The sequence below is a fragment of the Cyprinodon tularosa genome, unplaced genomic scaffold (genome assembly GCF_016077235.1).
Source record: "Cyprinodon tularosa strain WSP-4 unplaced genomic scaffold, ASM1607723v1 ctg2, whole genome shotgun sequence".
In the NCBI taxonomy this organism is placed as follows: Eukaryota; Metazoa; Chordata; class Actinopteri; order Cyprinodontiformes; family Cyprinodontidae; genus Cyprinodon; species Cyprinodon tularosa.
In genome coordinates this window covers 1,467,925-1,492,294 of record NW_024038733.1, presented here as the reverse complement: position 1 = coordinate 1,492,294, position 24,370 = coordinate 1,467,925, and the positions used below count along the sequence as shown (strand labels likewise).

Genomic DNA, 24,370 nt, shown 5'->3' with positions numbered 1-24,370 from the left:
TTTTGTGAAATCTCTGAACTAGATGTCTTGACTAGACAATGGCGATTTCTTTCTTTTCTTTTTTTCTTATAACTTTTCTTTTTTCATGGATTTTCACAGTCACTCTTAGCTCAGATTGTTTTTAATACTGTGATGCTCTCTGCCTCTGTCACAGATATTTGATGAGCAAAACTCAGAGCTAGACAACCGCCAATTATGGAACTTAGAGGAGTTACAGTTATGCAGTTACTCATTGACATTATCTGCACTATTATCACACAAACAATCATTTTCAAAGGTGTTTAAGAGTAAAAATGTTGTTGGTTATCTCTCATTTGACATGGCCATTGCCATACAGCTTTCTACTATCTTGAATCAAACACATCAATACAGTTTGTTTTTTATTAAGTAAAAAGGTATTGTCTGTTTAATGTGTATTATGTTAATGTGGGTCATTTTTTTTCTTATGTTTTTTATAGTTGTAAATTAGCTGCATTTAATGCATTAACTGAGGGTAATTTTTAAGTAGATATTAGTAGATATGGATGGATGGATGGATGGATGGATGGATGGATGGATGGATGGATGGATGGATGGATGGATGGATGGATGGATGGATGGATGGATGGATGGATGGATGGATGGATGGATGGATGGATGGATGGATGGATTAGAAGAAAATGGCATTTAAAAGTGTTGAGGTGATATTAAGTATCAGCCATAATTTAATTTGGTGTGTTGATCTTGCTTTGTAAATTGATATAAGTAAAAGTGACAACAATATAATTCGGTCAAAGCTTAATCTTTCCATAATCCTTTTAATTAAATGGTGATATTTCAGTATTATTTTATTGACCAAGGTTCGGTAACAGCCTGTTAATTCGGCCTTTATTAATCTAATCAGCAGATGTCGCTGTTCTCTCCAGTTCGATGGCACAATGTAGAGAAGCGGGGAACGTAGTCCCGCCCACTTTGGCTAACTAGCCAATCACATGTCACGTTGAATTGTTGTGGAACGTGCGTTGACAACGGAGTGAAGCAACTGGGAGAGAAGCTAACTGTTAGAAACCAACGTATCAAGGTACTTTAAAATGTAAAAAAACAGCATAGTTAAAACAAATATTCAGAAGTAAACACAGCTGTTGCCTTGTATTATTTTTCTCTGTAGTGTCGTGTATGTTTAATCATTTAAAGGGCTTAAACGGAATGAGGCCTAGCGTCAACGGCTACCTTTTGGTGACATCTTTTAGCATGCTGGCTAGCATGATAGTTGAGTTTAAAGAAATGCTTACTTATTTAAGGACTACTGGTTTAAAACTAACAGCCAAAAAGATCCAATATATCTGTTGTAGTATTCATATTGTTTTGATTTTTGTAATTGCGTGTTTTTGATTTGTTAGTTAAAACCCTTATTAGTGTGATGCCGGTGACTTTAGCTTTGCAGCTAGCGCTTAAATACGGGAAATAGAGTTAGGAGGTGTAGCCTGCCTATAAATTCCTTTCATAACTGTAATCAGTTCCCACAGAGAAAGTTTATTATGCATCACCATTTTTTCTACTTAAAATCTTTTATCAAATCACTGGTTTCAAAATCATTTTACTAGTACGTTTTTATTACATTTTGAAGATGCATATGTCGGTGATGTGTGGAAGACAGTGTAAACTAATAAGGGTACTAGAGGAGTTGATTTGTAGTTAAATATGTGTAGCTATAATTATTTTCACATTTTATTAAAATATGAATTATTTAATAAGATTAATTCAAGTACTTGTTATTTTACTTTAAAATGATGACCTCTTATTTTGATAACTGTTGGAAAGGTAAGGCTTGATAGGTTCACTTGAAAACATTTTTTTGTTCTCACCTTCTTAAACATTGTCTTTTCCAACTATAAGACTATTAGAATTTGCAAAAGTATATCCACTTGCTGAATGTAAATGTAATTCATCCAATAATTGTATATATGTGCCTATCAATGCAGGGTTTAAGCAGGACTGAGTTTTTTTAAGTGAAAATGTTTTATACATTTGTTGTACTTTGGTCATACGATCTGGGCTTCATACCTCAAATTTTCATGAAAGCTTGCTGGAATTTCCTATCAGAGCTGCTTTACATGAGTTCAAATAAGAAAAGTACATTGCATTGGCATAGAGGCAACACAAAATAATAAAAAAATAAATAAAAGTGAATAATTAACATAAGGTGATTATCTATCAAAACTAAAAACTGATAAACATGTGGAGCATAAGAACATAAATTTACCGAATAGGTTATGGTTCTGGGTATGCAGAGTAGATTTTAGCTAGTAGACCTAAGGGTTCTGGGTGGTTGATACAATGAAAGCAAGTCTAATCATTGTTTTAGCTAAGCCATTGAGTAATTTTATAGATCAAGAGAGCTATTTTAAAGTCTATTTCACGAGATACGGGAGATCAGTGTAATGATTTCAGAACTGGCATGCTATGCTCCACATTTTAACTTTTGGTGAAGACCCAGGTAGCAGGATTCTGGATCAACTGCAGCTGTTTGATCAGTTATTAAGGTAGATCTACGAAAATTCCATTGCAGTAATTTATTCTACTACAGATGAACGCATGAATTTGTTTTTCTAGTGTATCAGTAGTCAGTATAACCAAACACTTAAATTTTAGTTGCATCTTAAGTGAAGGATTGTACTTTTTTCAGTGTGTTTTGCCTGCTGTAATTTGAGTTTTTTTCTGTTTCTTTTGGAGTACTGGACTCCGACTTTTTGAGCCTTTATGATTTCATTGTGGGTGCTGGTACTGTAACTACCTTCTATCTTCTACTTAGCTGTACACCCATAAACCTCACAAAAGCAAAACGTTTTGTCAAGGTAACGGTTATAATACATTAAAACTTTCTAATTCTTCCTGTACTGTAGACATCTAAATTTTGTTGTCATGCACACATTACATCACCCTTTTTTTATCCAATAAATTTATCTTAGAAGTAAAAGGGATAATCACTTCTTACAATAGTTAAATCTATTAAAAATTTAACTATTAAGTAGGGCTGCTGGATTTTAGAAACAGTTGTCATAGGGATATTCCTGTTAACAATTTCAAATTTATCTGCATTAATCCTTTGTGCTCCTTTTTCCAATCGTCAACTTCCAATCCACTGCCACTGACCTTTCCAAACCTGGGAAACAGATCCATTGTAATTATGGCAGATTACCCAGATATATTGTTGGAATAGAGTTTTAATGCGGGCCACCCACAATACTACAACTTTCAGTTAAATATGATTGTAATGTTGCAGACATTAATATTAGAATAGAAAAGAAAAAGAAAAAAACATCCTTTGTGAGTAAATTCTGGCATTTTCATCAGGAAGTGAAAAGTTTACAGAGCCAAAAATGCTGTATGGTTATCAAACACTGCGTATTCAGAATAAATGAAATGTGAAAGTGTGCAGGATAATTCAAAAGATGTACAAATTGAGCATCTTATAATGATGCATAAAAACAGTAACAGACTATTTGTCCCCTACAACTTACTTACTCTTTACCCTTTTCCCTTAGTGTTGCGGTACAACATAAGAACACAGCAGTGGAATCTAATGGCTCTGAGTATTTTAAAGGTCTTCTTCTCGCCCCCATGTGGCTTTTGTAATTATTAAAAATGCTTTATGATGTTTGATCATCAACTTCCAATACCCTCGTAAAAATTGAAATATAAAAGTCAAAGAACTTGCCTTCATCTCTAGATTTCATGTGCCATCCCTCAGTAATATCCTTTGGGTTTTGCATTTTTCATAAATACTTTTGCCTTTGAAATAGACCTGGGATATCAAGTAGGCACTGTTTTGGAGAGCACATGACAGGTTAATTTTCCTGGTTGCAGCATATGTGTAATCATCTGTTCATTCTGCCAGGGAAGATGCCTGTTGGCCTTCTTTGATGGGGATCCAAGGGGAAAAGGTGAATGATGTGCATGTTGGCATGAAGATCTGCTAGATTTATAGTCAGATTTATAATCTTCTTTGCCATCATCATGACTACATGGAAAATTAAAGAGGCGAGCTTTAGCTCCACTAATGTTTTTTTTCTTTTTCTCTTCTGCCTTAATTTTAGTAACTACCCTCAGGCAATGAAGCTAGCCTAATGCAATTGAAATGATCTGATCATAAATCTGTGATAGTTAAGTTTCCTTCTGTCCTAGTAGTGGCTGGGACAGAACAGCTTAACATAGAGAATCATGTAACACAATTTCAAATAAGGATGTTTGGCCAATTAAATCACTTTCAGTGGGAGTGAAATTGCAGCCCTTTTTTCTATTGTCTTATTTTATTATTTTTTTCTGTTAGGGTTAAATTAAAATGTATAAGAACAGAATGATTTGAGGTCATATCAGAGGGAATGTCTTTTTTCTTTCATTTCTTAGTTGTTCTTTCTAATTTTCAGTTATTTACTTGAAGCCCAGTTAGATTTATTTCACTACTTGGGTAATTATTCAGCTTTAGCCTTCAGTCCTAAGTGCTTTTTGTGATTTTTTTTTTTTTTTTCTCGCAGGGAATAAGTTGATGAATAAACATGCTCTGCTTCACATTCATTACACATGTTGCCCACAGTGGTGCTGCCAAGTGTTGATGCCACTCTGCTTCTGTGGTACTTCAGGTTTGGGACTGTCAAGTGCTTTGGTCAGAGGTTACTGGCTGTTAGATATTAAGGGAGAGGAATTATTGTTAGCCTATGTAGATGTGGTTTTAACAGGGAAAGAGAGTCCTCTTACAATAACAACCATTTGAAAGTTTGTCAACATTTCATAAAGAGTATGTACAGACTTATTGGTGCAAATAAGCAATAATTCATTATTTTAGATTAAAAGAACTAGAAAATAGGCCTGTCACAATAACATATTTTGCTGGATGATAAGTAGGGGTGTAAATCACACCCATCATGGCGATTCAAGTCAGTATCGATTTCCTGACCCAATGATTCGATGATCTTCGATACTCAAGAATACACCACGGTTCGATTCGATTAATTGTTTCTTTTTTTTCTTTCTTTTTTTTTTACACCTTACAGGCTGGAATGTTTCAAATTTGGAATAAATCAATGAAAGCTGTAATATCGTTATGCATTTTTTTTTAAAACAACAGCAAATAACAGAAGTTGAAAAGTTGCATCAAAAAATACTGCACAAAATCAGTGCAATGAGTGCAATTCAATACCTCGGCTCCAGGCGCCCCGGTCCCCTCCACAGACGCTCCGCTGCCCCTCTCCCAAATTGTAGCTGACCGCAAATAGTGCCGCAGACAGGAGGCCGGCTTGTTTTGTTTTTATGACCGAAATTGTGGAAAACAACTCGTGAAGTTTGACCCGCTAGAAGAGCGAGGTGCGCGAGAATGCTGGGATCCTCTTTCTACCTGGATCTTCGCTATTTTTACACCCTCAGGTTCCTCCGTCGTCGGACTAAACTCGCCCCCACTTCTTCAACACCTCGGCCATATCTAGACCAACAGCGTGTATCGCAGACCACGCTTCAATATTGAGCATTAATCAAAAATGTCTTTGTCAAGCTTACTGCAACATACTGCTGTAAGAGTATAACCAGAAAGCGAGGTAGGAGGGCAAAATAGGTTTAGCACCACCGCAGCACAGGAGGAAGAATTACGTCCAGGAGCAAATGGATAAAAATAGACCGGAGGAAAAAAAAACATGAATCGATTCTCTTGCGGACGTGTCGATGCATCGGATCGTCGGCTGTTGGATTGATGCATCGATACAAAACAATTATTATTTACACCCCTAATGATAGGGTTGTCACGACGATACTAAACTTTTCAACTCGATACCGATACTAAGGAAAATATTCGATACTCGATACCATTTTCGATACCACAAGGATAAAATTTCAACAGAAATATTTTGATTAATAATTAAAATACAATCAATAAATAAATACAATAAACAATAAGAACAACATTTTGAGGTTGTTTGCTGTGCACAGTATTTAGCAAGCTTGATAAAAAACTTACAAAATTAAAATTAAGTTTTCCTTTTTTGGCTATGCTTTGCACACATAACAATGACACTAGCCAAACCGGTTAAGAAACAAAAATAATTCTCAGCAGCTGCACCTGTTACAAAAAAAGTCTGAAACTGAAAAGTGCACTAAATTATTCAATCACAGTGTTCAGAAAGTGCATTTTCCTCTATTCTGCACTTTAGATGAATGACTGTTTAGGTGCCACTGGTACTCGATACTTTTGAAAATGAGTATTGTATCCGGATACAACGTTTCAGTATCGATACTTTTTTGAGTATCGATACTTTTGACAACCCTACCTAATGATAAGTTGTCCAAGAAATGATTGTGATAAACGATAGTATTGTCATTGGGTTAAATGCCAAAGTTCTTCTACACTGCAGCTGTAATTTTAAACTTTGAAACTAGCCTGATAAACCAGACTAAATGTGAGATTAAATGTGTAATTTCCTTAAATCTTACTTTAAATCCACTCACAAGCAAAATGATTTTGGCCACTGGCAGGTGGGCTAGTTTACTAGGCTACTTTGAAAGCATTTCCATCTTTGTTTTTGCCAAATCTGCAAATACTGCTCCTCTGTCATGAAGCTTTTATGCTATAATTGCTACACTAAGGAAACCATGAGGCTAACGATGCAGATGAGTGAAACCTTTTCTCATCGAGAGGGTTTAGTGGAAAGAGAGGACACAAGAAGATCAAGCCTGCAGACAGAAATTATTGAATTTTATTTCAATTAATTATGCAATACATTGATTTATATTATTGTGAAAGGCTCAGATTTCAAAAACCATTTCTGCACTTGTCACATATTTTGTTGTTGTCTACAGTGTTCAACAGCCCACCTACTAGTGAATGAATCTTTTTGCTCCTTCAAGGCTTTGGCCTGTCTGTCTCTTCCCTTCATTTGCAAACCAATAAGGACCCTGGTGGTGCTTAGAGATGTGTGCTTAGAATTTAGTACAGTTGCAATATATGTATTTATTTTTTTTTGTCATAGGTATATATTTCACATTCAAACTATATTATTAATATTAAAACCAATATTCCAATGGTTAAACTGTTTGCTGCATTCACCTTAAAGGCCCTCTACCTGATTCTGCACAGTTTTGAACAATGAGTGAGGAGAACAGTTTAGTTTAAACTATAAGCCCTGTACTAACCTCCTCCCATTGAGAAACTTTCTTTCCACTCTGTATGGCCGTGATAATGTGCACCTCTTGTAATAATTGAAATGAAAAGATACCTGTCTAGGAGAATTACAGCCAGTTTCAAGTCCAGATTCAGTCCGAGGCATCCTGCAAAGCTCTCCACCTCCAGTAGGCTGCTCCGAGATTTACACAACCTTTGTTTCTTCTTTGGTCATTCTTGCATTTCTTCCCTCACTCTGTTTTGACCCTTTTAGGCAGTTTTTCCTGTATATGCAGTGACAGCCAGCAGAGGTATCGTAACTTTCCCTTTGTGGCCTGCCATGCTTCTCTGTTTACAAGAAGTACCATGCATGTGCATGGAGAAAACTGCACTTTTGGGAAACACCCTAAGTAGCTGATTGTAAAACCCAGAGGCTCTAAAGAATGAACCTTGTTGGAAGAGAAAACTGTCACGCTTAAGTTGGAAGCTTACAAAAAATGCCTGGATTCCTGCATATGTGCAATCTATAGGTTATTTATTTTACCCAAATGATATATTCTGCCCCACAGTATACCATGTAAAAAGCATTTTTCTTAAGGAGATTAAAATTAAATCAGGTACAGGGCCTTTAACGTTTAACTTATCATCCTGTAGTTTCATAATCCTGTCTAGATGGGAATAATGAGTTTACAGACAGATTTGTAAACAATTCATATAAGTGCTTTGGGATGGATATTCTACGGTCTATAAGAAAATCTGTTTGTATTGTCTTTATAGGGAATGCAGATTTTAAAGATGCATTCATCATTTGGAAAGGTTAAGGTTGAGGTTTGATGCCTAAGTATGCCCATGTAATTCCTTTTTGTATTCAAAACTGTTTGTTTTAAAATATTCAGGGGTGTGTTTTTCTATTACTCTAGGACTTAAAGGTTTCAAGAACTTAACTTTAAAAAAAAAACTTCACCATAAAGAGAAACAAATCGTTATCGTTACCTTTTGGATTGTTGTCATTTTTTTTTTTTTTTTTGTATTCAAAGATATCCTCCAACTATCTTCTGTTTCCTTTCTTTTTGCTGACCTACTATTTGTGTCTCATGTTTCTTATTTGCCCAGATGGAGGTGGAGCAGCTCCTGTCTCTGTCAGGCTCAGCACTGGCCCAGGCTGTCAGCTCCCTGCTGGAGACTCCGGGCCTCTATGTTTTCTCTGACATTTTGGAGCTGCCTAATGTCAGAGAGGTAACTATGAATCCGGTTTATATATATTTAAAAAAAATTTATACACTATATTGCCAAAAGTATTTGCTCACCCATCCAAATTATTGGAATCAGGTGTTCCAATCACTTCCATGGCCACAGGTGTATAAATTCAAGCACCTAGGCATGCAGACTGTTTTTACAAACATTTGTGAAAGAATGGGTCGCTCTCAGGAGCTCAGTGAATTCCAGCGTGGAACTGTGATAGGATGCCACCTGTGCAACAAATCCAGTCGTGAAATTTCCTCGCTCCTAAATATTCCACAGTCAACTGTCAGCTGTATTATAAGAAAATGGAAGTGTTTGGGAACGACAGCAACTCAGCCACGAAGTGGTAGGCCACGTAAACTGACGGAGCGGGGTCAGCGGATGCTGAAGCGCATAGTGCGAAGAGGTCGCCAACTTTCTGCAGAGTCAATCACTACAGACCTCCAAACTTCATGTGGCCTTCAGATTAGCTCAAGAACAGTGCGCAGAGAGCTTCATGGAATGGGTTTCCATGGTCGAGCAGCTGCATCCAAGCCATACATCACCAAGTGCAATGCAAAGCGTCGGATGCGGTGGTGTAAAGCACGCCGCCACTGGACTCTAGAGCAGTGGAGACGCGTTCTCTGGAGTGACGAATCGCGCTTCTCCATGTGGCAATCTGATGGACGGGTCTGGGTTTGGCGGTTGCCAGGAGAACGGTACTTGTCTGACTGCATTGTGCCAAGTGTAAAGTTTGGTGGAGGGGGGATTATGGTGTGGGGTTGTTTTTCAGGAGCTGGGCTTGGCCCCTTAGTTCCAGTGAAAGGAACTCTGAATGCTTCAGCATACCAAGACATTTTGGACAATTCCATGCTCCCAACTTTGTGGGAACAGTTTGGAGCTGGCCCCTTCCTCTTCCAACATGACTGTGCACCAGTGCACAAAGCAAGGTCCATAAAGACATGGATGACAGAGTCTGGTGTGGATGAACTTGACTGGCCTGCACAGAGTCCTGACCTCAACCCGATAGAACACCTTTGGGATGAATTAGAGCGGAGACTGAGAGCCAGGCCTTCTCGTCCAACATCAGTGTGCGACCTCACAAATGCGCTTCTGGAAGAATGGTCAAAAATTCCCATAAACACACTCCTAAACCTTGTGGACAGCCTTCCCAGAAGAGTTGAAGCTGTTCTAGCTGCAAAGGGTGGACCGACGTCATATTGAACCCTATGGATTAGGAACGGGATGTCACTTAAGCTCATATGTGAGTCAAGGCAGGTGAGCAAATACTTTTGGCAATATAGTGTATTTATACTTGCATATACATATAAATATATGTCTACATCAACATTTTAACCTTTTTGTTCTGTTGAAATATCAGGGTAAAGTACCGTATTTTCACGACCATAAGGCGCACCGGACTAAAAGGCGCACTCTCAGTTATGTGTCCCATTTCTGTATTTAACACACACATAAGGCGCACCGGACTATAGGGCGCATTTTTTATATACAGGTGCATGTCCTCTACTACCTTTAAATACCTCTACTGCGTATTTAAAAATACAGCGGGGGAAAAACTGAGTATGACTGTGCTTTATTCATGTATTTATTACAAAGTATTAATCAAACCTGGCAGCTGGCCGTGAGACAGACACATCGCAGATGACACAGCGCTGTGATCACTCCTAAATTAACTTAAAATCCTGAAACCTGCCGACAGAATATGTTCGCTTTTATTACCGGTATCCTGGTGCCTGCAGCTAAAATTATTTAGATGAAAAACACCTGCCAGCAGCCGCGGTGAACGAAAGGATTTCTGCTGTCGGTGAACCGCTGGTAAGTGGGGGTCTGAGCGCCTCCGACAGAAATAGATAATCTGGATGAACTGACTGCAATTATTAAGTTTTCAGGTGGCCTTTCTCACTTAAAAACATATTAAAACTACTTTATTCCCACTGATCACAGCAAATATAGCTGCAAGATTTAGATTATTTAGATGAAAAAACACCTGCCAGCAGCCGCGGTGAACGAAAGGATTTCTCCTGTTGGTGAACCGCTGGTATGTGGGGGTTTGAGCGCCTCCGACAGAAATAGATAATCTGGATGAACTGACTGCAATTATTAAGTTTTCAGGTGGACTTTCTCACTTAAAAACATATTAAAACTACTTTATTCCCACTGATCACAGCAAATATAGCTGCAAGATTTAGATTATTTAGATGAAAAAACACCTGCCAGCCACCGCGCTGAAGAGGAGGAGACGCGCCCACAGGCTGCTGTTGAATTAAGTTTTCAGGTAGAAAAATAGAGCGGAAGCAAACCTGAGTATGATTGTGCTTTATTCATGTATTTATTACAAAGTATTAATCAAACCCATCAAAGTCATCATCCTCTGTTATCCTCAGCATTCCTCTGAATTAAACAGCTGCGCTAAATCAGACATGCCAGTTTCCCCTTCTTCGCTGTCAGAGTCACTTTCCGAGCAGCGCAGCTCCTCAGAAATAATGCCGGCTTTTGCGAAAGCTTGAACAACAGAGCCAGCAGACACAGTCCATCTACAATCCATCCGCAAACGGTGGCGTAACTTGCCCGGCGCTGCCTTCCACTTATACTGAAACTGTGGTCTCTGTCGGTCATCCATCGCTCCCACGCCGCTCGCAGCCTTACTGTGAACGGCCGCTTCACACCGATGTCGAGCGGTGGAAGTTCCTTTGTCAGACCCCCGGGATAACGGCGAGCACAGCGTTCATTTGATTCATCTTTTTTTCACATCGGCTGTGAGATGGGCACGCAGCGATGGTGATGCGTGGAAAAAACCACCTAGTCTTCTCACATACACCTGTCTCAGCCACGCATCCAGCCTTTTCATTTGCGTTAATATCATCAGAGCGCTGTGTCTCGCTGTCAGCTCCCAGATCAGCTTCTCTGATTGGTTGATGCGGCGCGTCCAGCAGCAAAACTTCAATTTTTCCATGTCGAGCAGCAGCAGCGCGTTGGCGGTGCGTCAGATGCTTAAACGCTCCCGACGTGCTGCACCAAAACGCGGTGCAGGACCTTTTGCTGCACCTATACGCGTGTCAACCATTGACTTTGCATGTAAACTCGCTGCTTCTGCTGCACCTGCTGGGTCCGGTTCACACCGATGTCGAGCGGTTGAACAGCGAGCACAGCGTTAATTTGTTTCCCCATGTTTTTCACATCAGCTGTGAGATGGGCACGCATGGAGTTACATATTAACAGCGATGGTGATGAGTGGAAAAAAAACACCTGGTCTCCTTACATTCAGCCACTCTTTCATCATCTCCTCAATGAGGTGGTCTCAAAAGTCGCAGTTACAACACACATAGGGCGCACCGCACCATAGGGCGCACCGCACATTTTGAGGGGAAAAAAAGACGTTTAAGTGCGCCTTATAGTCGTGAAAATATGGTAATAAAAAAGTGGTTGAGAGTCAATTTATGTGTACATCCATTAAATCCTTTTATCCCAAACTAGCCTCTGTGTACTCATCATGTTGCCATAGTTACTGCTGTTTGACCAAAATTTAACTGAAAAGGTTTAGGACAGCATAAAATCTGTTTTGTCATCATAAGGAGATATAAATGTGTCCAGCGGTATAGAGAGGTATAAACCAGCTCTGTTCACATGGTACCATTTATTATATGACAGCTGTTTTAATCTGTCAGGTAATATGTCAACCGCAAAAGCTGCTCTTACAGTTCATACAATTACCAGAAATGCTATCTCTTATGAATGTTGCTAATGCTAACACTATCTAAAAGACTAATACTCCTGTTGATGTATGGCTGGTCTGACCAACCAGAGTAAATTCTATGGGATCAGTTGTACATAAATATCCTAGTTTTTTATACATTTAGGTCAACCCTTTATCACAGAAACTCTGAAACATGTTTGTTTTATCCTGTATTAATCATGCTTCGCAAAAGAATTCAAACACCTTGACCTTTCTTACATTTTTGTCATGATAGAATTGCAATCAATTACATTCAAAGTATTTTTCAGGGTGATAGACCAACACAAATAAGCTTGCTTTTTTCTACCTCAGAATTATGCTACTTTTACCCCATTTACACTATCCATGCCTAGACCGGTCCGAGCTCGGATCAGTTAACCAGGCCGAGCTCGGTTCTGACAACCGTTTACACATCACGCTATCTCGGTTCCTCGACTCCTTGCATCCTAGTGACAATCTGCGGTATCACTGCTAGTATTGAAGGAGGAAATCAAGCAGTTGGTGGTGCACCAAAAGTTGTTTGCCCAACCGCCATAAAACACAAGAAGAAGAAGACGAAGAAGGACCGAATCAAGCAAATCAAAATGGCGGCACCGGTCACATTTAGAAAGTTATGCTTGATCATTATTGCTGTGCTTCGATGTTTGCGGAGGTTCAGGCGAAGACGGCAACCTTTCGTGGATGTTTATAGTTGTTGTTCTTCTTCTGTTTTGTGTTGGTTGGCAAGCCACTTCCGGAGGGGCATTACTAGCCTGACGTAGTCCTACTCAATTCTAGTCAGAATATGAGTCTGATACTGCTCCATAGAGCTGTGATTATGGGGCGTGTTTTGAACGAACCAGGAAAAAAAATGCCTCTGCACTCAATTGGATAGACCTACAACCAATAAGAGCAACGGAGTGCGTGACGTATGTTAAGCGAGGCATAGTTGTTGTCAACAAAAATCAAAGCGTGCAGTTGCACGCCTAGAATAAGAAGATGAGCCTTGATCGTGTTTCTCTGTTCCTCTTTTAAAATTAATTTGCTGTCGATATCTTCTAGAACAGACCTAATAGCAGAATCTACTCACCTCAACTCTCCAGTGGCAGCCATTGTTGTTGACACCCATGCGCGCTTTGGTCACGTGATTGATTACATTACTGTTGACCATCTGTCCATCATCGTATAAAGCCCGCCCTGACAATTTGATTGGCCCGCCAGATATTGTGCTAGCATACTCGCGCTACTGTTGAGCAATGCCAGACGGAACTTCCCGACCTCAAACCCAGGCTAGGGCATTACCACCAACTACTGGAATGGAGTGTGAATTGGGATGTTCAGCCAGACGGAGATGACGCGTTCTGCTCATGCGCTCTTGTTATCAGAGAACCGAGCCAGGGAAAAACCGAGCCGAGCCCACCGCTGGAACTGGTCTGCACTTAGCTCGGTTCGGTTGTGTCTAGTTCGGTTCAGTTCAGTTTGCTTTCCATTTACACACGATAAGTTATCTCAGTTACTGAGCTCGGAACAGTCTCGGCACGGTTTTTCCAAGGGTAGTGTAAATGGGGTATTTGTTAACCCCCCTTCCAAATCACAGTTATATAGGTTGTAATCATTAACTGGGGATTAACGCTTTTGCAAGGCACTTTAGGTGTAAAGTATTTTTTTTTTTTTTTTTTTGATATTTTTTGGAGTTTAATGATTAGAGTCAGCTTAATTACCAGGTAATTTAATGCAGTGAATTGCTAGAAGTCTGGACATTGGTGAGGGTACTTTGGTTACACAGGGACATTTCAACAGAGTAAACAGATGAGTCCAGGACGGAATGAAGAAAATAAAAAACAAAACAGACCTGTTATATAATTGGCTAAGATTCTGGAGCGTTTTTATGAGCTAGACAATAAATTTGTGTTTGTCTTCTCTCAGTGAATGACTGTAATGTGATGACATGCTGGTAAAATGGAGGACAAGCATCACTATGGAAAATTGAAGACAGCATTGTTAAATTAAATGTCTGAGGATGCATCTTAAAATGTGCAACAAAATGTTTATTACATATAAATTACATGTATTGTACTACAAAAATAGACTGAATTCAAAAATGCCTACTGTGAAATTATTATTGAGACAGTCAAATGAAAAGGAGAGATGATGTTGGCAGTTTATTAAAAAAAATGAAATTATTCTGGGTAAATGTGTTGTCACAAGACAAGAGTGCTGTTCCTCCTTTAAATGTATTACTTTATTCTTATATATGTCTCTAAATCTTAATGTCTTAAAGTTAATTTAGGAATGTACCATTAGAAATGAAAAAATGTGTTAAAATGGCTCTTGATGAGAGACTAAAAAAGTATAGATTTGAGATAATACTGTTCGGTCTGTAGATTTTCTTCTGCTTTTCTTCTAGCCAAACAAAGACATGGTTCCCTTTAGAGGGTTTGGTCTTTTATGTAATTTTCTGCCTGTGTTGTCAGACTGACTACTTGCTTCATTTTAACTTAATACATACTTTATATTCATCAGCTCTATGATACAATTATAGTAGTTCAATACTTTCTGTGAGAAACATTTGCATTTTGGGTTTAAAGTAAACATCGAGTCAAACTTAAACAAGCAGCAGAAAAGCAATTGCCATGCATGGAGGGAATCTAAGACACTCCGGGATAGTTTTCTGAGAGGGAAAAACAAGTTTTTATTCAAATTCCTTTTCGAGTCTGGTCAGCGGTTGGGTAACAGTATGGGTATGTTTTGAGCAGAGATCTTACATCTGCTCTGAATCAGAAGCTCACCGGGGACAGATTTTGCCTTCCATAATAATCTAATCCTCTTTGTTCTGAGCTGAATGTTTTTAAAAATGGAAAATTTTATTTTTCTGAGTCCTTTTCACTTCCACAGACCCCCTGCCAGACCTGCTCACTATGCTTATATAATACTTATCTCAAATGCAGTTGCATAGTTCTCATCATCTCTTGTATGCTTCCACATCATTTTCTTCTTTATCTTCCTTGTGACCCACAGCTGGAGAATGGCCCTCATGCACCAGTGTATCAGCTGCTGAACCTCTTTGCCTATGGAACCTACTGTGACTACAAAGGTACTGCAGTGGCAGCACTATGTAAATAAGTAATAGAGTAGTCCTGCAATGCTTTTATTGAGCTGTGTTTCGCTGTGTTTCAAGGCAGCCAATTTAATGTGGAGATTTTGGAATCTCTCACATTAAGACCTGGTGGTAGTTTATTAACTGTATAAAAATTGGCACACTTTCATTTCTTCACGAAAGTGTTCCTATTATCAGATAATTGTCTGTTACAGCAAGGCTGGTACACATGGACGGCTAATCTTATCTCATGGAACTTAATGTGTCATCTTCACAAAGAATTATAGCAAGAAGTGAAATCTTAATAAATATGTCTAATTGAATGTTCAAAATGAAAATGATCCGATGGGATAGCCTACTTTGATGCCCCCGCCTTCTGGGTCACGTCGTAAGGAAATAATTTCACTTTCATGAGGCTGCATAGTGGAGCTGTCAGAACCTTTGTCTCGGGAGAGTTTGAGTTCTTTTCTCAGGGGAGCAAGTCTGCAGGAGAGACGGTCACTGGAGTCAGGCTTGCTCCAAACTGTCTCTCAGCTCTTGACTGCCTAAAAGACCAACATTGGCCTGCATAATGCTAGAACTCAAAGTTATGCACAGTTTCTGTTCTATTTGATTGTTTAGAAAATGAGACAAATGATGGAATCTGGCTTTATTGGCTGGTTGGAAACACTAAAATCAATTTTTATCTAACCATCAAATTAAACCTAAGCTCTTTCAGATCATAACAACATTCTTCAGTATGCTGTGACTGCGGGAATATGACCTAAAGATAGCTATAGGCAGTTTATTTAAGGTGTTTTAGAAAATATCAGAAGGACCACTGGGTGTGTTAAACAGGTGTGTGGTTCTTTTGCGCTTGGAGAAAGAAAAATAACATAGAGGCTGAATGTGTTTCAGCAGACTTGTTGTTTAACTCTTGTGCTTTACGCCCTTCCATGTCATTCTTATAGGAGTTTGTTTGCAAAAAAGATGGTGAATCTCTTCTGTTGAGACCAACTTAGCAGCTGTCTTCAAATTAAAAATGACACCTGCCTGGGGGGGGGTTAGTTTATAAGGGCTGACACTTAGGTTGCTCTATTTTACAAACTGCAAGTTCTACGAAAAATAAATTAATCTAAACAACCTTAGAGTCTCTTCTATTCATACATTTATAAAAATGTTGAGAAATAAAATTTAAGATTACATTTTGGTGGTGAATGTGAAATGTTCCAGTGGACTATTTAATAAATGACCCTGACTCAGTTCAGTGACCTCTTCTAAACCTGAAATTCTAAAAAGAACTCACCCCTAAATGCTAATGCAACAGGGCATAGCTTTGGTACCAGGTTTTAAATGCCTTTTCCTTTTAAATAGTGCTTTGACTGACCTTTAAAGAGTGATAGTCAAAGCTTGACTTTAAGAGCTACACCCTCTGGCTTCTTTATGGCTGTCCAGGTTAGACTTCTCTTTGTCTTTAATGCTACCTCAATTCTTTATTGCAACTGTTCAAGAAGCTTTCAGAAACATGCCTTTGAGGTGTAACTCAGGTGCTGTGTATGTTGTAAATATAACATGAATCTCTTATTCTATAAATCCTCAGAAGGGAGGTATTCCTGTATTGAAATCTGTTGACTCTGGAGACAAGAATCCAGTTTGAGATGATTTTAACTTTTAACCACTGCTTGAAGTAGCCATCATCAGATGGATACTCTATAGTCACAAAGGGCTGACCATGGTCAGCAGCAGTTCTAAGACATTTTGTGGGTTTAGACATAGCCCTACGTTCACACTGCAGGCCTTAATGCTCAATTCCGATATTTTTTCTGTTGCTGTTCATATTTCCAAATATATGCGACTTGTAAGTGATCTCCTGTGTGAACTGCATTCATACAGCTTAAGTGTCCCACATGCGCAGTAGACAACGCAATGACGTCACATGGAAGTATGGTAGTGCTGGAGCACATCTAGTGATCTTTCCCAACCTTAAAAACACAATGTTATCAAGGTGGTAAAAAAAAAAAAGACTGATCTCCATATTATTGTCCGCCATGCGTAGCAAGAGGCAGAATAGTGACCTTTATTGATTATTAATGATGTTCAGGTTGGATGAATACAATCTTGCTCTCAGATTTGTATCAGAGTTAGGACCACATAGTCATGTGGCCTGGGTCGCATTGGAAAAAATCAGATCTGTGTTGTTCAGACTGCCATGGAAAGATCAGATACAGGTTGCATATGGGCAAAAAAATCGGATTTGGGTCACTTCATGCTGCGATGTGAACGTAGCCTAAGATTCATTGGTAGAAAGGGTCCCACATTATAGCACCATCAGCAGCCTGAAGTATTGATACAGAAAACAGAATTTCAACCTTTTCATGTTGTTTAAATTTTGATCAGACTATTTGAATATTTAGATCAGGTGACTTTTTTTCAATCTATTATCGATCAATTTTGGTGATCCTGTTTGATTGTTGGCCCACTATCTTTTTTGTGGCGCTGAAAGGAGGGGCACCTGATGTGTTCCTCTGCAGCTGTAGCCTATCTGCTTCTAGGTTTCATGTCCTGTGCTTATCTAGCCATAACAAAATCCTTTTCTTCCTCATTCTAATGCTCACTTTGAACTTCAGAAAATAATTTTACCTATTACTATATGCCTAGATGTGTTGAATTTTTTGCTCTTTATTGGTTTCCTGTAACAATAAGCAATGAAACGTATGTACCTAATGCTACGTTCAAACTAAATGTGATTTGAGCAGCAGAAGCAGCTGGTTTACATGCAAAGTCAATGGTTGCCGTGCATTAAAAGGTCCTGCAGTGCATCTCAAGCAGCAGGAGCAGCACATCTTGAAGCATTTGAACAGCTGAAGCAGCATCTCATGAGCTTTTTAGCATCTGGGGTGCCCGACGAGCTTCACAAGCAGCAGATACTGGACTTGGAAAAATGTAACTTTTGCTGTTCGACGCCTCACAACAACCAATCAGAGCTGCTGCTGGGGAGTCCCAGTGACAGTGCGCTGCCCGTATGTGGTGGTCTGTGCGGCTCCAAAGACAAAATAACATTTAAGGCAGGATTGAAATCTTGATGGACTGACTGCAAAGATGTTTTGAGGTGGACTTTCTCACTTAAAAACATATTAAAACTACATTTTACCCACTTATCACAGCTAATATAGCAAAGCCGCTCTCTGCCATTAAACGCAGGAGCGGCACAAGCATCAGACGCATCTGTACGTGTGTCTGACCTAATGTGGACAAGCATCAAAAACGAAGCAGCAGATGCCTCTTTGCTGCTCAAATATTGTTCGGTTTGAACGTAGCATAACAAAATGACCAGTGAGAGTTTGTTGTACCAGGATGTTGCTATAGTGTGATTCTCAACAGTGTGTGTTTGTGTCATTCATTGTCTTGTTTTCTTCTCTGTTGTAGAGAGAGCAGCTTCCCTTCCAGAGCTGACCCCGGCACAGAGAAACAAACTGCGCCATCTGTCAATCATCAGCTTAGCTTCCAACCTTAAGGTTCATTATTTTTCTTCTTTTACATTTAGCGTTAAAGATAAACCATAAGTTAGTATTGATTAACCCCCCTCCCATTTCAAGAATGGAAAATAAATTTTATTCAGCTACCGCATTGCTGCAGGCTCTAAATAGTGAGCTCTTATATCAATAATATATTGACAATTCTGCTTTTAAATATGGCTTCTCTGTTTTATTCTGACTGATAATCAATTCGTTTGAAGTTAATGTAAGGTTGCCTTTGATTGTAAGCTGTAGCTGTGTTTACATTAGCTGAATTAGAAGCAAATAGGCAGATAGGCTCTAAGGTTTCTTCCTAATCTTAAGGCTCTTCGTTGGGGCTGCTTCTAAATCTTATTATAAACTTTAGAAGGAACTATGTTGGAAATCATCTCTTCTTTGGACTTTTCAGCTACGCTGCACCTTCATTTATGCCCTTTTCTATCTTGGTTCCTGTTAAATAATTGATTCATTATCCTCACTAACACAGTCCTTTTTACCCCTTTAGCTCTCTCCCTTTCCATTAACATCTCTCCTCTCACTCCTGCCCCCTGTTTTGTGTCACTGCTTCCTCTGTATGCTGCCTTGAAATCTCTTTAATTACTAATAAGAGAATTGTGAAAATTTAGTCGTTTCATCTTCCTCCAGCAGTAATATTTAAGCAAACAAGCATTTTTACGCTTTTTTTTTTTCTTCTGTAAACCAATTATGTACAATCAAAGTTGCTGCTGGTTTACCTAGTTGAGAATATGAAGGTTTAAACTGTTTTATGTCTTTGTTTTGTTTTCCCACAGTGCCTCCCTTACTCACTGCTCCTTCAGCAGCTTGAGCTAAAGAATGTGCGGGAGTTGGAAGACCTGTTGATTGAGGCTGTTTACTGCGACATCATCCAGGGCAAGCTGGACCAGAGGAACCAGCAGGTGGAGGTGGACTGCAGCGTAGGCCGTGATCTTGGGCCCAATGAGCTTCCAAACATAATCAACACACTGCAGGAGTGGTTGGTATCAACTGTATATATCCCTCCAAACCGTTAATTTCTTTTTCCTGTCGTCTGACTCAGTTTACCTCCTTTCTTCTTCTCCTCAGGTGTACTGGCTGTGAGGCAGTTCTGTGTGGTATCGAAGAGCAGGTCTCAAGGGCAAACCAGTACAGAGAGAACCAACTAAAGGTCAAAGTCCAAGTAGAAACAGAGGTTAGTCGTTCATCGCCCTGCAGTTCTGTTGTTTTCTCTCCAGGGTAAGGGTGAATAAATGTCTCTTTCTTCTTCAACATTTATAATTTGCTCTTGGCTCTCTTTGTTATTTCACTTTCCTCATGGCTGCTTATCTCTGTCCCCCCCCCATCTGCTAGCTTTGATAATCCGCTCCCAGTTTATACTGGCTGCCCGATCCCTTTCTGTTCCACATCCAGTCCAAGTAATGGGACCTAGTGTTTATTCATAATGAAAAACAGGATGTTCTACTCTACATAAGAAAATACAGCGGGATATACATAATAGATTTTTTTTCTGGATGGTTTACTCTCAGCCTTCACATTTATTTTAATGATTTTGACTATTTGCATTTTTCCTGTTGTTCCCTAAGGTCTGACACAAACACTGCAGGCTGACAGCCACCTCCTGTCAGTCAAACACGGATACTGACACACCAGTCTAGTATAAATTCTAGGTGCTGCTTTAACATTCAATGCATGGTGGATGTCTAGCAAAAATAATGGAATCAATGATCTATTTCTTTTTTCTTACATGTTTAAAGCTACAAGCATTGTATTATATCCAGGCCTTTATGTAGTGGATTAATACAATGTTCTGCATGATTTTGAAATTAAAAGGAGAAATACACTGTTTTCATTTTGCTTTATATAAACTGAGTTTATATAAAGTTTTTGGCTGCCATTTAAAACCCTGCTTGTTTGGAAAACTAAGAGCTTTGACACACTGAATATTTTCTTATGATGAAGCAGAAATGTGGCAGAATCAAGCTGTTGGGATTCTTTTCTTTAGGGATAGAGAAACTGGTCAGAATTGATTTAAAGCTTAATGCATTGAAATCCTGACAGGAAACCTATTTGAAGGTTGAGACACTGGACATTCTTTCCTATTTACTCCTTTTTGAAAAATGAGCTGCATTATTTTTGAAAAATGAGCTGTATGATTTTTTATGTTTGCATCTCCAGGCTAAAAGTGTTTAAATGACCCACTTCACTCCCCACACAAGTAACTTTACTTTTTTATAGGCAGTAAAATATATCTGTTTATGTTAGGAAAGCCTCCAGCATGAGCTGAAGAAAAATAGTCCTTTATTTTTAACCATAAAGTGAATTAGAAGGTGATGTTGGTTGGTTCTTGTTCGGATGGAGGTGGTTTCCTTGTAGGAAGCTTTATATCAGGGTTCGTATAGTAAACATGCATCTATATGGTAGTTGTATTATCACTGTTTTTCACTGTTGTGAAGCAGCATATACAGACCAAGTGAATCATTTTAAATGTGTTTCCCTTCTAGGTAAGTTCATAAAATCCCAATTGTACGCTTTCAGAATAGTGTTCGCTTCATCATCTGTCACTGCTGATCTCTGCCTCTGAGTTTTATTTTTCACAGTATTTTTTAATACAGTAATATTCCACAGACTCCAGCTACAAAAATACATATTTTTAGGTTTTGAATTCAGTTAATCCAACATTGTTTAATGATCATATACAGCAAATTGTAAAGAGCAAAGACTTATATGCTGGCACTACAAAAATCTAGACCCACTTCCATCAGAAATCAGCTTCTAAAGAGGGAGAAATTTGCCTCAGATGAAATACCTGAGACAGTGGGTGTTTGTCAGGCTGTTGGCGAGCAGCTTTTATGCTGTTCGAGGACAAAGTCTTCTTGGTCTGAAGCAGCGATTCAATCAATGTTAAAGTTAGAGTCAGCTGTATCTGCGTAGAAGACACTGACTCTTAAGATGTCACACAGATCTGATTGTTGTGTATTTATGTAGTTATTACTGTCACAGATTAAAGTTCTTAAGAGTTTTTTTTTTTTTTAAGAGTTTAGAAATTGGAGTATAAAAAACGTGATGCTCTAGAGATTATGCTATACAAGATTCTCAGGGCATTTAGAGGAGACGTTGGCCAATAGCATCACATATCTCCCAAAATACTTTACAGTTGAAAAATGTGCTTTTCTATATATTTATAATCAGCTTTATTCATTAAGTATGTGTTGACAAAAATTATTTAACTTTGGTTTCTTACATTGTAAATCAATATCAATCCAAACGACAGCCAAAATATATAAAAACACTTCAGAGGGCTATATAAAGACCAAGGAGCAGGGTGGATTTTGTGCATTCACCATTGAGTTTTTAAAAACTTGAAAGTGAATAACCATTCTTCCGTTTTGTCTTTCTCATCAGGTCTCAAACCTACAAAAAACGTTAAAGGCCAGCGCTGCGTCTCCATCCTCAGGCCCCGCCCCTGCCGGCGCAGCGTCCAATCCAGATGGAGACCAGCCGGCTGAGCCACGGGACCCCGCCTCCTCTCAGGAACCCCGACAGCCAGGCAAAAAGGCTTCAAAGGTGAAAGGGTGAGTGCTGCTACCTCCACTTTTGTTTGTTGTTTTTTTTACATAAACATTGCAGCCTAATAGCTTCCACAGAAACGAGCCTCTCTGGGTTCGGTTCGGCTTTAACTAGCAGATGTTTGGATAGAAAATGCTTTTTTTTCTTTTCAAGGCTACACAAATGGAACATGAGCGGCCTTGTAGAACGTCTCACTAACGTGATGTTTCATTCAGCGCTTACTAGTTGGGTTTTACGTTTTTATTTTTTTCATTTCGAAACATAATGTCAGAAAACTGGAACAAAAAGCAGCATGTGGCAGATTTTTCCATCAAATGCCTCTTATTTTAGTTTGTTTATTTAATTTTATATGCCTCTGTCTTCATTAAATTATAAGCACAGCAGATGATTAAGACCCTAACAAGCACTAAACTGAAGCTACTGGTTTATTTCTATTGCAGGGAGCAAAACTAAATTCCAAAAGCTGTTTCATTTTCTTTAAAAAACATTAAAAAGAGAGCTGCAGATAAACGGTATGAGTGTGTCTGCAAGAAGTACTTTTATTATCAGATACTCACCAGTGTTCTGCAGTACTCCCATAACCCTGCTCAATAAATCCCTTCTCCTGCTCTGGCTCCATCCGGCCGTATTACCGATGGCTAATTTCACATCTGTCCTGAATTGTAAAATGTCAGTGGATACACAAACGGCCTGCGCGCTCACTTCCTGAAAGAGCCATTTCTCCCTCTGGTGATCAACCAAGATGCTTCAAGTGCTGTTTATGTTTTGCTGTTATGATATTTTCATTCAGAGGGAGATCCACTCCATGTGTTCAAATCCAAATTAATGATAGCTTAACCTCAATCCTCGTTTTAAAATATCTATTGACACACCTTCTTTATTTGGGCTTTGTAAAATGATTACATTCATCATTTAGTTATAATTAGACACATTTTATTAGCCAAATGTCACATTCATTTGCTGAAACAGAAAATCCCCTCGGATCTATTCCAGTTGAAGCATTTTAAATATCAATGTGAAATATTTAAAGATCTTTGCATGCAGGATGCAACACTTATGTGGATAATTTCTCCTCATTCCTTGGAGGCATAAAATAGCCACATAACTTTTACTTTTACGTGTTTTCACGTTCCACAGGGGGAAATTAAAAGCATAATTATATAAATAAATCTTAAACAAAGCATCAATTTAGTGTTTTTTATAATTGGCTGTGTCCCAAACAGACTGCGTGGGAGTGGAAAGATCTGGTCCAAGTCCAACTGAGGAGGAGACGTGAGGACAGCCGCACTGATGGACGCTCGCTAATTTATAGACTCATCGGCACACTGACAGACGGCCAGATACTTAGAAAACAATTCAAGCCAATCTTCTTGGAGATCCACGTCTGCAGAACAAACACACATTTTCACTGGAAATTTGATCGATGAATCAACCGGATTCAGAAATAAACACCTGGAGGATGAACAAAACAGGTGTGGCGTCCACCTCTGCACAGACTCTCAGTGTAAATAAAAGCACTTGTTATACACGAGGACAGAGTGGTCTGCAGTAGGAATCAGTTGCCTTTGACCAGAAACAGGATCAGTGTATCTAAAGTGTATGTTTTTATCTTTTTGTTTTGATTTGTTTTCAGTTGATTTTTGTTTTTTTGTTTTTTTTCTCGGCTGGGTTAAAACTTGTATAAAATCAGAATATAAGTTGTTGGAAAAATAAAGAAAAAAAAGCTCAGTTTTTATGTCGGCTGTCTTATTAATGTCACTTCTTTTATTAAATGTACTTCAGAGTGCATCTCTGGAGGGATCACTACTAAATGTTAACTCGCAGAAGGGGGCTACACGTTAGGAGGTCAAGTCATTAATTAGGGCATGTCCCCAAAGGGATTAATGTATTATAGAGACCAGGCTACCCCTGTGCACCAAACCTGCCTGCAGACACACATACAGCAAGCGCATTTGTATTTTATACAAGTACGTTTCATCCAGAGCCTCTATTTCAATGTCTGAATTGCCTGCCACTCTTCTTTATACCTCCATCACTATCAAGATTGCCTACATCATGCCTGCCCTGTCCATCTCTCCCGCTTTAGATTCTGTTTCCTCTAAACTCTCCTCCCCTAATCCTACAGGACATTAATGGTG

At 38.9% G+C, this 24,370-nt stretch overlaps 1 protein-coding gene across 1 annotated transcript; it reads left to right on the top strand.

Moving 5' to 3' along the window:
* The first annotated feature begins 903 nt into the window (after nt 1-903).
* Nucleotides 904-23,960, top strand: cops7a (COP9 constitutive photomorphogenic homolog subunit 7A). The gene is made up of 8 exons (XM_038284433.1): nt 904-1,060; nt 8,237-8,359; nt 15,096-15,171; nt 18,580-18,668; nt 19,460-19,662; nt 19,752-19,857; nt 22,068-22,237; nt 23,456-23,960. The coding sequence occupies exons 2-8, from the start codon at nt 8,237-8,239 to the stop codon at nt 23,493-23,495; spliced, it is 807 nt and encodes a 268-aa protein (XP_038140361.1). The 5' UTR covers nt 904-1,060; the 3' UTR covers nt 23,496-23,960.
* The last annotated feature ends 410 nt before the right edge of the window (nt 23,961-24,370 follow it).